This window comes from Lepidochelys olivacea (assembly GCF_965140295.1).
Source record: "Lepidochelys olivacea isolate rLepOli2 genome assembly, chromosome: 21".
In the NCBI taxonomy this organism is placed as follows: domain Eukaryota; kingdom Metazoa; phylum Chordata; order Testudines; family Cheloniidae; genus Lepidochelys; species Lepidochelys olivacea.
In genome coordinates this window covers 14,694,792-14,706,989 of record NC_140431.1, presented here as the reverse complement: position 1 = coordinate 14,706,989, position 12,198 = coordinate 14,694,792, and the positions used below count along the sequence as shown (strand labels likewise).

The window sequence follows — 12,198 nt, the reverse complement described above, 5'->3', positions numbered from 1 at the left end:
CCTGACCCCCTTAGGCTGGGAAGCAGCTAATTAATTATGGCACAGGTGTGGCTGGCCCTATCTCCCCTTAAAGGGACAGGGAGAACAAGCAATTCCTTGGAAAGGCGGATCTGCTGGGGCAGGGGTAGCTCTTAGCCTCCTGGGACTGACCCCAACCCTAGCTTCATCCCGGCAGCTAAGGAAGGGCTGGATCCCTTTCTAATATGTTACTGGAAATCAGGGGCTGCCAGTGTTTTCCCCAGGAATTGAAATTAGAGGGGGTGTTGGAATATTCAAGGCGGGATGAGGGCCCATGAGGGCGAAGGTGGGCTGTAAGGCACCATAGTAAAAACCGAAAAATGTTTCACGACCATTTTATTAGATTTAACTCATGTTTTAAAACCATCACAAAAATTAAAGTTGGCTACTCAAGCCTACTATGAAGCACTACATACAGAATCCTAGAATATCAGGGTTGGAAGGGACCTCAGGAGGTCATCTAGTCCAACCCTCTGCTCAAAGCAGGACCAATCCCCAATTTTTGCCCCAGATTTCTAAATGGCCCCCTCAAGGATTGAACTCATAACCCTTGGTTTAGCAGGCCAATGCTCAAACCACAGAGCTATCCCACATCTGTCTTGGTTTCTTGTTGTAATTTTGCACTCTTTGGTGTCTTCTTGTGTGTCTGTTACTTCCAGTCCTTTGTGATATGCTCATGATCAGGCAGAAGACGACTTCTTTCAGAACACAAAATTCTATTCAATGAGGAAAAAATATGCTCAACTGTAGCTGTTGTGACTGGGAGTAGCAAGAGATGAATTCCTACTTTCATCCCAGGAAACAGAGCACAAAGATTGGGTCGAACCACTAGTGATGATAAAGAAGTTAAAGTTAATTCTTCATTCGTTCATTGTATGATATTCCACTATGTGTTCAAAATTCTCTATTCTGTCCTGAGCACGTCAGCCCCATTGCTGGTAGTGCCTCACTCCACTCAACTGTCGGTGTTTTATAAGACAGGGATCCGTAAAAGCTACGTGGAGGTTGAATAGAATCCAGAAATCTCTATTGTAGATTTGTAAGAATCATAGAATCATAGAATATCAGGGTTGGAAGGGACCTCAGGAGGTCATCTAGTCCAACCCCCTGCTCAAAGCAGGACCAATCCCCAATTAAATCATCCCAGCCAGTGCTTTGTCAAGCCTGACCTTAAAAACCTCAAAGGAAGGAGATTCCACCATCTCCCTTGGTAACACATTCCAGTGTTTCACCACCCTCCTAGTGAAAAAGTTTTTCCTAATATCCAACCTAAATCTCCCCCACTGCAACTTGAGACCATTACTCCTTGTCCTGTCATCCGCTACCACTGAGAATAGTCTAGATCCATCCTCTTTGGAACCCCCTTTCAGGTAGTTGAAAGCAGCTATCAAATCCCCCCTCATTCTTCTCTTCCATAGACTAAACATCCCCAGTTCCCTCAGCCTCTCCTCATAACTCATGTGTTCCAGTCCCCTAATCATTTTTGTCTTTGTACTTTTTCAGCTGGCTTAACAAACACTTCTTGTCCTCTTCACTTACGGAGTCAATATAAGGACCTTCATTAGTCAGCTTCTGGACTGAAGTCTTTGCTTCTTCCAGTACGTTTTCAATGGATATTTCTCTGATTGATCCAAAGATAGCTTCTATTTCTGGACTAAGATCTACTACTGTTGTAGCAGGTGCCTGGGTTACATTGTTTAATGACCCAAGTGGTTTCAACAGTAGACTTACAAGTGAGAGAATGGCGATAGTCTTCTCTGAACTTAGTAACAAAAGTAGTCCACCAGCCTCACTACTTAGATCTGTCCTATCTTGGTGGACGCTTTCCAAAGCCAGTAATAACAGTTGCAGTAATTTTAAGACAACTGCCAGCAGGTTTTCCCAGGTTGGACTCATTCGAACTTCAGTCCCAGTGTATCTTCTATTTGTTTCCAGAATGCTCAGTCCTTTTGGACTCTTGCTGAAAAAAAGAGTATAAAAAAGCCATTAAATTTGTGGCTTTTGAAGATTCTGCAGCTCGTACTAGCGCTAGCTGGAGTAGATGGCCTCTACAGTGTGTATAGGAGAGATTAGGGTTACGCTTTTCTCTGAGCAAAGCTTGTGCTCCACTATGTCTTCCAGAGAAGTTTGTAGCTCCATCAAATGCACAAGCAGCCATCTCTTTGGGGTCCATTTGATAAGCACGTAACTGTTCTAAGATGTGGGTTGTCACAGATACAGCCGATGTGTTTTCTATAACCTGAACATCTAGAAATGCATCAACTGGCCGACCACTGACATCAAGATAACGTATACAATGACTTAATACTTGATGTCTATTTGCATTGGTGCATTTGACGGCCATGTATGCTCATAGTTTGAATATAGTGAGAGAATTCTTTACTTTTTCAACTCCTGAGTCTTTCACTGTTGCACCACGTGTTTCAAGAGAGTCAGCTGGGTTTTTTGCAGAAAGATACTGAGCATTTGCCAGTCTTGTTCGGAACCAGTGTCCAACTTCAGGATGACCACGTGACAATGCACTTAACATAGGCCTCTAGTTTGCAGTGTGTGGTACCTCTTGCTTAAATAGAAAGTAGGATGCAATAGCCATGTTGGTTCACATAAACTGAGTTGTGTCTCCAGCATTCTTAACAGCCTCATTAAGTTCTTCTAAAATTGGCTTTGACAGCGACTGGCTTATAAGGCTTTCTGCACGTTGATGCAGTCCAGAAGCATGGTGTTTTGCAGCCCTTTCATGTAAGTTGTCAGTATTGGCTTAGTTGATCAGTCTGGCAAACGAAGCTCCTCCACTTTTACTATATAAATCCATGACACGCCCACATCTTAAATTCTGCATGTAGTTCTGGTCACCCCATCTCAAAAAAGATATATTGGAATTGAAAAAGGTACAGAAAAGGGCAACAAAAATGATTAGGGGTATGGAATAGATTCCATATGAGGAGAGAAGACTGGGCCTTTTCAGCTTGGAAAAGAGACATCTAAGAGTGGATAGGATAGCGTCTTATAAAATCTTGATTGGTGAGGAGAAAATGAATAAGGACATGTTATTTATCCCTTCACTTAACACAAGAATCAGCGGTCACCCAATGAAATGAATAGGCAGCAGGTTTAAAACAAACAAAAGGAAGTATTTCTTCACACAACGCACAGTCACCCGTGGAACTTTTTTGGCAGGGATGTTGTGAAGGCCAAAATTATAACAGGGTTCAAAAAAGAACTAGATAAGTTCATGGAGGATAGGTCCATCAATGGCTATTAGCTGTAGCTCACGAAAGCTTATGCTCAAATAAATTGGTTAGTCTCTAAGGTGCCACAAGTCCTCCTGTTCTTTTTGTGAATACAGACTAACACGGCTGCTACTCTGAAACCCATATTTTATCATATACTTTATATGCTTTTAAAGTTTGTATTAATGTTTCAATTTCAATTCAAATTTCCAAACAATCACTAAAGTGGCAACACTGCATGTAACTAGTTCACAAAACTGGGGTGGGGGGGGGGGTTGGGAAAATTCGGGGGGGGTGTAGGGAAATCCCTGGGGGCTGCTTTTGCTAAGCATGAAAGGGGGCTTGATCTGTCCCCCTTTTATGAATGATGTGCTGGCCCTGAGGGAAGCGAAGTCAGGTAGGAAGGAGGGTGTGTGGTCCCAGAATGCCATCTCTGTGGGTGGGTTAGTGAGAGTGGGGCAGCGTGTGGGGCAGGTGCCTGGTGAATGCTGCAGGGGTCTTTGATCTGGTTTAGCTGTAACTGGGAAAGGGGATCCCAAATCAGCCGGAGACAAGACCTATAGCTTAATTCTAGCCCCCACTCTGAGCCTTTGGCTGCTGTTACCCAGGAGAAAAGACACTGGGAGATCTGCTGGCAAAGATCTGGTGTGTGTGTGTGTGGTGGGGGGGGGGTGTCTGTAGACTCCACTCAGTATCCCCCTGAGAAACATTAATTAACCTCTTCACACCAAGAATGCCTGGACTATTCTACAGGTCAGTGCAATCCCTGGGGTGTCCATCCCTCCCTTGCTCCATCTGTCTGGCTGTCACTCCCTCTCCTTCTTTAGTAACATGGTGCTAGCCCTAGGGCCCCATGGCGCTAGGCGCTGTGCAAAACAGGACAATGAGACATTCCCTGTCCCAAGCAGCTTACTATCTACCCACATTGCTGGCCTGGTCCCTCAGCATGGGGCTTGGCTGAAGGGGGGACGCTGTATTCTCTGAGACTGAGCTGCGGGAGCGGATTCCAGCGAGCCATTACAGGTTTAGGGTCGGTCTTCACTGGAGTGAAGCCAGGCTCTTACCCGGCTGTTGCCCCCTCCTGTCCACACACACAGCCTTCTCACCCGAGGGTGCTGGTGTTTTACACCTGGCCTAGGTGGCCTGGGCGAAGCCTGCAGTGAAGACAGACTCATAACCTGTGGGTGGGTGATAGAGATTTACCCACAGTCGGTGGCTTGTTCTTCCCCCTGCAGCTCCTCGAGAGGCGCACACAGGAGCACCCCACAGCTTCTGAGCCAAGGAGCCCCCAGAAACCCCAGCCTCCCATTGTACCCACACTGCAGCTTTGGGCTGCACACTCCACAATCCCACTAGCCATTGCCCTGCCCAAGCGACAGGAGCCCCGGCCCCCCGGCCCATTCTGCAAAGGCCCAGAAGGAGCCACGCAGCACAGCTGGGCCGGTGCTGTCACTTGCCACCGAGTGATCAGGGATTAGCCACTGTGTTAAGATTAAGAAGCTGTGACCCAGTGCTTTGATCTGCATTATCCTACACCCCTGTAACGTACAGGCACCATGCCCCACTAAATCCAGTGCAACTCCACCCATGTCAGCGGGAGGCAGAGCGGGTCGGGTCTGTAAAGGTGCATCTTTGTCCTGAGGGACTCAGTTCAGCTAAGAAGGTATCCTGCTCTTGTTTGGTTCATTGCCTGCCTGCCTTCCCGCCCAGGGAGAATGGTGTCCAGCACTGGATGCTGCCAAGTGGGGCTTGCAAAGGGGGAGAGACCTGGGGGGTAGGGGATGATTTGAACTACTCAGAACAGGGCCTGCGAGTTCCATCCATCTCGGTGAGAGATTAGCAGAGCAGCAAGTGCCCCAGCATGACCCAGCCAGCTCCCTCCACTGGCTCCGTGCTGTCTAGGACATCAGGGTTCAGTTGTTCGTACAGGTCTCTCTCTGACTCAGCCCCCTGGATCTGCGCTCCCCACTGGCCTGCAGGGGATCCTCGCTGCAGCTCAGGGACTTGGTGTGGCCAGACTGTCGTGTTCCCAGCTGTCTGAGCCGTACACATCTCAGACCTGTGCGATTCCATCCAGTCCAACAGGGTGAGTCAGAAGAGCTGAGTGGATTCAGCGGCAACTACAGCTGGTACATTATCAGGGGTGGGACCTATTCTAGAGGGAGGAGCACAGCCTAGTGGTTAAGCCATGGGAGCGGGCGGGGGGCAGTCAGGACTCCTGGGTTCTATTCCCAGCATTGCTGTGTAGCCTGGAGCAAGTTGCTTCACTCATGCGTGCGTGTGTCTGTTTGCCCAGCTATGAAATGGGGGTGGAGATCGGTCCCCATCTCCCCAGGGGCTGAACTCATTAGTCTCTGAAGTGCTCTGAGCTCCTGCTCCCAGAGAGAGGCAGGAGCGCTGGAGTTGTGGGCAGAGGGGACGTTTGAGGGGAGCTGGGCCTCCCCTCCAGATGGGATGGGACAGGCTGGCAAGGAGAGCTCAAACTGCAGTCAAGGGCAGTGTCTCCATCGAGCCAAGCGAGGCAGGTACGGCCCAGGTCATGATCTCAGCTAATGAACTCGGTCCCCGCACTTTTCAGGGGCCTGAAATTTCCTGCTGTGCTCAAAGACAGTGGGGCCCCACCCTTTGCTCTGTACCGGTGGCTGCCCTGGGGGGAAGGCACCTGCTTCCTTTCCTCGTGGAGTCACACCCTTGTAACGTCACCGCCAGAGAAGGGGAAAACCCAGGAGCAGGGAGCAAGCCGTAGAGGTTTCAGTGCAGAGCGGATTCACCTCCCAGCGAGATCCAGGAGCAGCAGAGTGATCCCAGCACGCTGCCTCCAGACAGGTCAGCCACTGGATCCCCCGCCTGACTCGCAGCATCCTCCTCTAGTCCAGATCTTTGGCTCTCCCCACCCTGCATACACCTCTGCACTGCCTCCTCCTAGTCCAGACAGCAGGCCTGCTGCCCCTCAACCCTGACCCACGGGCCCCTCACCTCTCCCAGCCCTGGGCTCCCCATCTAGCTCTGTCTCTCCCCCTCAGTCCTGGCCCTATTCAAGCCCCAAGCTGCCCATGCCACTCACCCATGTTCCTCTTCTCCCTCCCTCTGGGCACGCCTCGCTGCGGCTCCCAGGGGGCGCTGCCGTGTCCCCTGTGCCCCACCCCGGGGCCCTTGGGGCTACCTTGCTGCACACCCCGTGTTCCCACCACACAAACCTGTCAAGCAACATCGGGCTCGACAGCAAGGCTGGAAGCGTCTGTGCAAATGTCGCAGGGCACTGGATGAGCCTAAATCTCCTAACCACGCCTTGGGGCGCGGGGAGCGAAGCTGACGACCGTGCCGTTTCCAAGGGAAATTGAAAGCCAAACCTCTCCTGACTACAACCAGGGAGTGCTGGAAAGGGGCCTTTCTAAACAGCCTCTGACTCAGCCAGCCAGCTCCAGCAGCCAGCCCAAACCTTGGCCAATGGGAAGAGACTCCAGCCCCTTGCCTGCCTGCCAGCACCCAGCCCTCCCCTTGACTTCCTACCGCCCTGCAGAAGGAGCCAAACCACTTACAGGGATCGCTTTGCTTCAGGCCACATGTCCTCTGCTTTAAGAACAGATCCCTGCCTACTGGGGGACCCTGCTCGCACTAGTGCTGGCCACACACCTGGTGAGGCGCGGGGGGGGGGGAGGGGGAGTGTGTGTGTGGGGTCGTCCTGCAAGCAGGGGGCCCTGGCCCGGGGAGCAAGAGAGCGTCTGGGCAGTGTCTCTTTGGCTTTCCCTGGGGTTTCAATGTGCTTTGTAGAGAAACCACTAAGGAAGCAAAATACAAACCAGAAAGACAGAATTTTCCTATAATTGTTCCTTGTGAATAGCTACCTGTGGGCATCGAGCTTCCTTCCTTCCTACCTGTCGACCTCCTACCTTGTCTATCTTCTCCAGTCTAACCTATTCACAGTAGCACCAACGTGGATTCTTGTCGTAGGTATTCGTTGGTCGATGTTCCCCCTTTCCTCGCCATGCCCCTTCCAGGCGCTTCCCACCCCACACTGGAATCTGTGCTCCGATTCTCCTGATCCCTTATTACTTCTCCAGCCACCAGACGGGACCTCTCCGAGCTCAGCCCCCAGGCCTGCCCTGCCGGGGCTGTTCGCTACTTCCTGTCTGAGTCCCGACGGCTCTGAGCGGTCGTGACGCTCAGGTATTTTGGTCTCCAGCGGCCTGGAGAATCAGGCCAGGCCCGTGTTTAAGGCTCTTTTTTTAACTTCTTGCCACCATTAAACTCAGTGTCTGCCAGTCTGCGCTGCCTTGCTTTGCCCGTGGGCTCCATGTCAGGCATGTGCTCCGTGAGTTAGGGCCCTAGGATACACACTGTGGGAGCTGATGTTGCACAGACATGTATCTGAGCAGGAACATCTCACCCTGGCACTCTGGAGGAGCTGAGCCAGGGCAGGCTGTGTGTGTGGGAGGGCCCCACTCGAGCAGGTCCCATGTCCCGGTGTAGCTGGAGCCCAGGAATCCAAGGGCAGCCAGGACCACCCATGTCCCCACTCTGGCTGTGACTCCCATCGGTACCCACTCCTGGAAGTATGACCCCGGGGACCCTTGGGGCCTTGGCAGCACTCCCGGGCCTGTGACTGCAGTCTGGGACTCTAGTGACTACTCTCATTTTCATGGATTTCTGTGAGCAACTTCTGGGGCGCTGGCCCCGTGGGCGTCTGGCCCCACTCTCCCCAGTGCAGCCCCAGACCAGGCCGTCAGGGCTGCACGCGGCCTGGGCAGGGCTAGGGGGACGGTTCAGAGTCTGAGGGGGTGTCGGGAGATGGATTTCAGTTCAGTTCAGAGTTGGCAGATGGATTTGGGGGGACAGTTTGGAGTCTGGGGAGACGTCTGGAGTTGTGGGAGCTGGGTTTGGGGCAGGTGCTTTGGCGGGTTTGTGGGGAGCAGTTCAGGGTCAGGGGAGGTGGACTGGGGGGGACAGTTTGGAGTCTGGGGTGCTGTTGGGGCAGCTGAGTTTGTTTTTTCTTTCACCTGAATCAGTTCCCAAGCCCCACCCTGCTGTGGCCGTTGCCCCAGGCATGAGGCTGCCAGCCACCACCTGCTGCTGGAGGAACGGCCTGGGCCAGGCTGGGAACTGGGAGCCTTTGGGGCAGTTCTGCTCTGCATGCCCCCCATCACTGGGTGGCAGGTTCCAGCCCTTCTCCAGGTCCTGCTTGGCTCATGTCTGCGTCTGGGTGGGCAAGTCCTGCGTACGGCGGGCCCTGTGGCCCATGCCAGCTGGAGGAGTTAGCTCTGGCCCATGCAGGGCACCATGCCTACAAGAGCTGGAGGGGGAGTCCACTGGGAAGCGGGGCTTGATCGTTCCCGCCCCTCCGGGTTCTGGGGATGCCTTGGGACCAGCCCGACGGCTCGTCCCATTGCCCGGCCGCGTGGGCCACTAGCCGAGCGTTGCCAGAATCACCACGCTGGCTATAGGGCCACGCTCCCCTCCACCGGGTGCCGCACGCCGCACCAGCTCGGACTAGCCACGTCTTTGAACCAGCCCCTCACCCCCCCCCCCGCCTCCTTCAAGGGCCCAGCCCCCCTCCTTCAAGGGCCCAGCCCCTCACCCCCCCCCCGCCTCCTTCAAGGGCCCAGCCCCTCACCCCCCCCCCGCCTCCTTCAAGGGCCCAGCCCCTCACCCCCCCCCCCCGCCTCCTTCAAGGGCCCAGCCCCTCACCCCCCCCCCCCGCCTCCTTCAAGGGCCCAGCCCCTCACCCCCCCCCCCCCGCCTCCTTCAAGGGCCCAGCCCCTCACCCCCCCCCCCCCCCGCCTCCTTCAAGGGCCCAGCCCCTCACCCCCCCCCCCGCCTCCTTCAAGGGCCCAGCCCCTCACCCCCCCCCCCCCGCCTCCTTCAAGGGCCCAGCCCCTCACCCCCCCCCCCCCCGCCTCCTTCAAGGGCCCAGCCCCTCACCCCCCCCCCCGTCTCCTTCAAGGGCCCAGCCCCTCACCCCCCCCCGCCTCCTTCAAGGGCCCAGCCCCTCACCCCCCCCCCGCCTCCTTCAAGGGCCCAGCCCCTCACCCCCCCCCCGCCTCCTTCAAGGGCCCAGCCCAGCCACCCTGAGCCAGCCGGGAGCCAAACGTGCTGTGTCAGCCCGGGGCAGACCCCTGCACACCACACACACAGCTGGCCGCAGGCTCCGACCCGCCTTCCCCGGTGGGGGCGGGGGCTGCTCGGGACGCGCCTCGCCAGCTGGGAGCCCCGGACAATCCCCTCCCGTCGCGGCACCCGCGCCTGCGGCTTCGCAGACTGTCTTCTCCCTGCTGGACCAGGTCCCGGAGCCCGGGCCGCCGAGCTCAGCCCAGCACGCTGCAAAACAGACCCACGTAGGCAAGGGGCACACACACACACACGCAGAGGAACATTAGAGGCAGACTCGTAGCCCGGAGACAAACACCCAGGGGAACGAACTCACACTCACACACACACGCAGGCAGGCAGTGGAGATCTCGCGCTCTCTCTCTCACACACACACACACAATCAGTCCCGTCCCCCCCCCCCCACCTCCGGCAGACCCACACGGCCCCTGCCCACGCACGGCCGGCTGGAGTTCGCTTGCACCAGGCTGGCGCCCCCCACCGCTGTCACCCCGCCCCGGGTGGGCTCGGGTCCCGTGTGGGGACGCAGACGAGGGAACGGAGCCGGCCGGGGACAACTGCACCGAAGAGGGGCCCAAACTTTCTGCTCCTTTTCTCCCCAGCCCACCTTGCTCCCGATGAAGCCGCCGCCGCCGCTGCTGCCCCTGCTGTGGGCGTCCTGGCTCCTGGGGACCCTGGCCGAGGTAAGCCCGGGTCTCTTGTACCCCTTGTTTCTCCGCAGAGGACTCAGGTTTCGGGGCCCGCCTGGCCCTGCCCCGCTGGGGAATGACCGCATTCTTGCGGGCTGCACAGCTGCGGCGCATTAGCGATGTTTGCAGTCACGGGCTGGCTGGCTCCCTCCTCCTCCTCTCCGCCCTCGGTGCCCTCTCGCCCCTGCCACCAGAGCTGGTGGTTGTTGCCACGACTTCGCTTGGGGAATCGGCTGTTTGCAGGCTGTGCCCCCCCCCCCCGGTCCCCATGGTCCGGGGATGAGGCAGACAGGGGAGCTAAGAGGGAAGAGATTCCAGAGAGATGGTCAGTTCTCTGCTGGGGGCATGGGACTGAGCAGAGACCCTTCCCTTAGCACGGCGGGAGTCAGCCCCCCCCCGCCCCCAGGGTCTCCGATCCAGGGGTGGGGGGTGCTCCCAAGAGGGGCTGAACACCTGGCACTGCTGTTGGGGGCGCTGGGTGCTCCAGGCTCCTCGGGGTGCTCCCCCCTCCCCAGCACCTCCAGCCCCCTCCAGCCCACGCGGTGCCCGGGGGCTGTCCGTACTTACCTAACGCATTTTGGGTGTGATTTTTCAAGACCTCCCCCCTCTTGTGACACTGAAACAAACATGCAAAATGAAAGACCCGCAGACGCTCAAGTGCCTTGGGTGCTTTATGGGCAGCCCCCCTGGCCGCAGTGCCGGCACCCTGATGGTAGGCGCAGGGGTAGGGGTCAGACAGAAGCTGGCTGGTCTGATTTTTGGTTGCCAGAGACCAGTGGTTCTGGCAGGGGTCATTCAGTGGGGCTGGGAACAAGGGCTCCTGCTCCCCTCTGGCCCAGCTTGGCAGTGGCTGTGGGGGGTCCTTAGTCCAGTTCCTAGGGCACTGACTGCCTTGTGCCCCTGCTGGGAGAGGCCGAGGTCGGGGGGGGGGGAGCCGTGTGGGGTGAACCCCCCTCTTGTCCCTAGGGGTGAGACCTCCTCCGTCCCAGCCAAAGTCAGCCCTGGTGTAAATCCATTGCCTTCGGTGAAGCTGTCCCTGCTTACACCAGAGCAGAGTTTGGCCCTGCAGGGCCAGGGTTGGGGAGGGACAAGTCTCCAGACTGTCAGCCCTGCACCTGCCATGGGAGGGAGGAGGGGGACTTGCTTCGTGTTGGGGGTCACTGACGGGGAAGGGATTCTGGGGCAGAGACCAAGGTAACCAGCTTCGGCTGACTCCCCACTCATCTTCCTCCCATGGTGTCTGGGACCTCGGCAGCCCCATCCATGCTGCAGATCCTGCTGTGCCCACACACCCCAGCCCCCTCCAGACCAGGGGGACTCCCCCCCTCAGGGCCCCAGAGCCTGGGCGAGAGGCCTGGCCAGCTCAGGGCTTTGCATGGGGCAGACTAGGTCCCGGCTGCGCTGCTGAACGGCGACGGGGACAAGCCTGCTGTGACAGGGCCCCCAGCAGGGCTGTAACGGGAGCCCCTGTCTCTGCCTGCCAGATACCCTGGGCTGTCACCCTAGTGACGCTGGGACCTGTGAGCAGGGAGGGTCCCAGAGCCCGGGCTCCAGCCCAAGGGCAAGCATCTACACAGCAATTAAACAGTCCCAGGGCCCGAGCCCTGTGAGCCCAAGTCAGCTGACTCAGGCCAGCCGCGCGTGTCTGATTGCAGTGTAGACGTACTACGGGTGATGGAGAATCCCCTGCGTCCTAGGCAATCGGCCCCAGTGGCTAATTCGCCTACTGGTTAAAAATCTGCACCTTGTTTCTAGCCTGAATTTGTCTAGCTTCAACTTCCAGTCAGCCGCTCTCCTACCCCAGTTAAAAAGGGGGTCAGAAACCTCCTCCTGATAGACTGAGTCACCTCTTGGCCGTGTGTCCCGGGTCACACTCACACCGCATCCGATCCCACAGGGCAAGGGCTGTAACCGGACCACCTCCGAGGGGCGTGCGGGAGCCGAAGCGGTGCCTGGTGGGAGAGGTGAGCAGCAGGGAGTTCTTCTCCGCTGGGGCTGGGCTGTGAGCTGTTGTGAGGGACTAGGCTAGCTCAGGAAGCATCTCCGTCGCTTTTTATAGGCCTTGCTTGAGGCTCACAGTACCCCTAGGAAGTATTACAACGAATGGAGTAGTGTAGATGTCACCACCACCCTCTGCTGGATGGTCTCAGAACTCC

At 56.6% G+C, this 12,198-nt stretch overlaps 1 protein-coding gene across 3 annotated transcripts in view; it reads left to right on the top strand.

Annotated features, from left to right (window-relative positions):
• The first annotated feature begins 6,760 nt into the window (after positions 1-6,760).
• Positions 6,761-12,198, top strand: part of LOC311510937 (receptor-type tyrosine-protein phosphatase V-like) — a 56,481-nt gene continuing 51,043 nt past the window's right edge. Inside the window, exons 1-3 of one of the 3 annotated variants that reach the window (XM_084611062.1) lie at positions 6,761-6,884; positions 9,956-10,036; positions 11,940-12,006. In XM_084611062.1, the coding sequence (XP_084467188.1) occupies positions 9,971-10,036; positions 11,940-12,006 (133 nt within the window). In that variant the 5' untranslated portion in view covers positions 6,761-6,884; positions 9,956-9,970. Of the gene's footprint in view, positions 6,885-9,442; positions 9,581-9,955; positions 10,037-11,939; positions 12,007-12,198 lie in introns of those variants that run through there. The other 2 variants (XM_084611063.1, XM_084611061.1) reach the window with 2 other exon arrangements.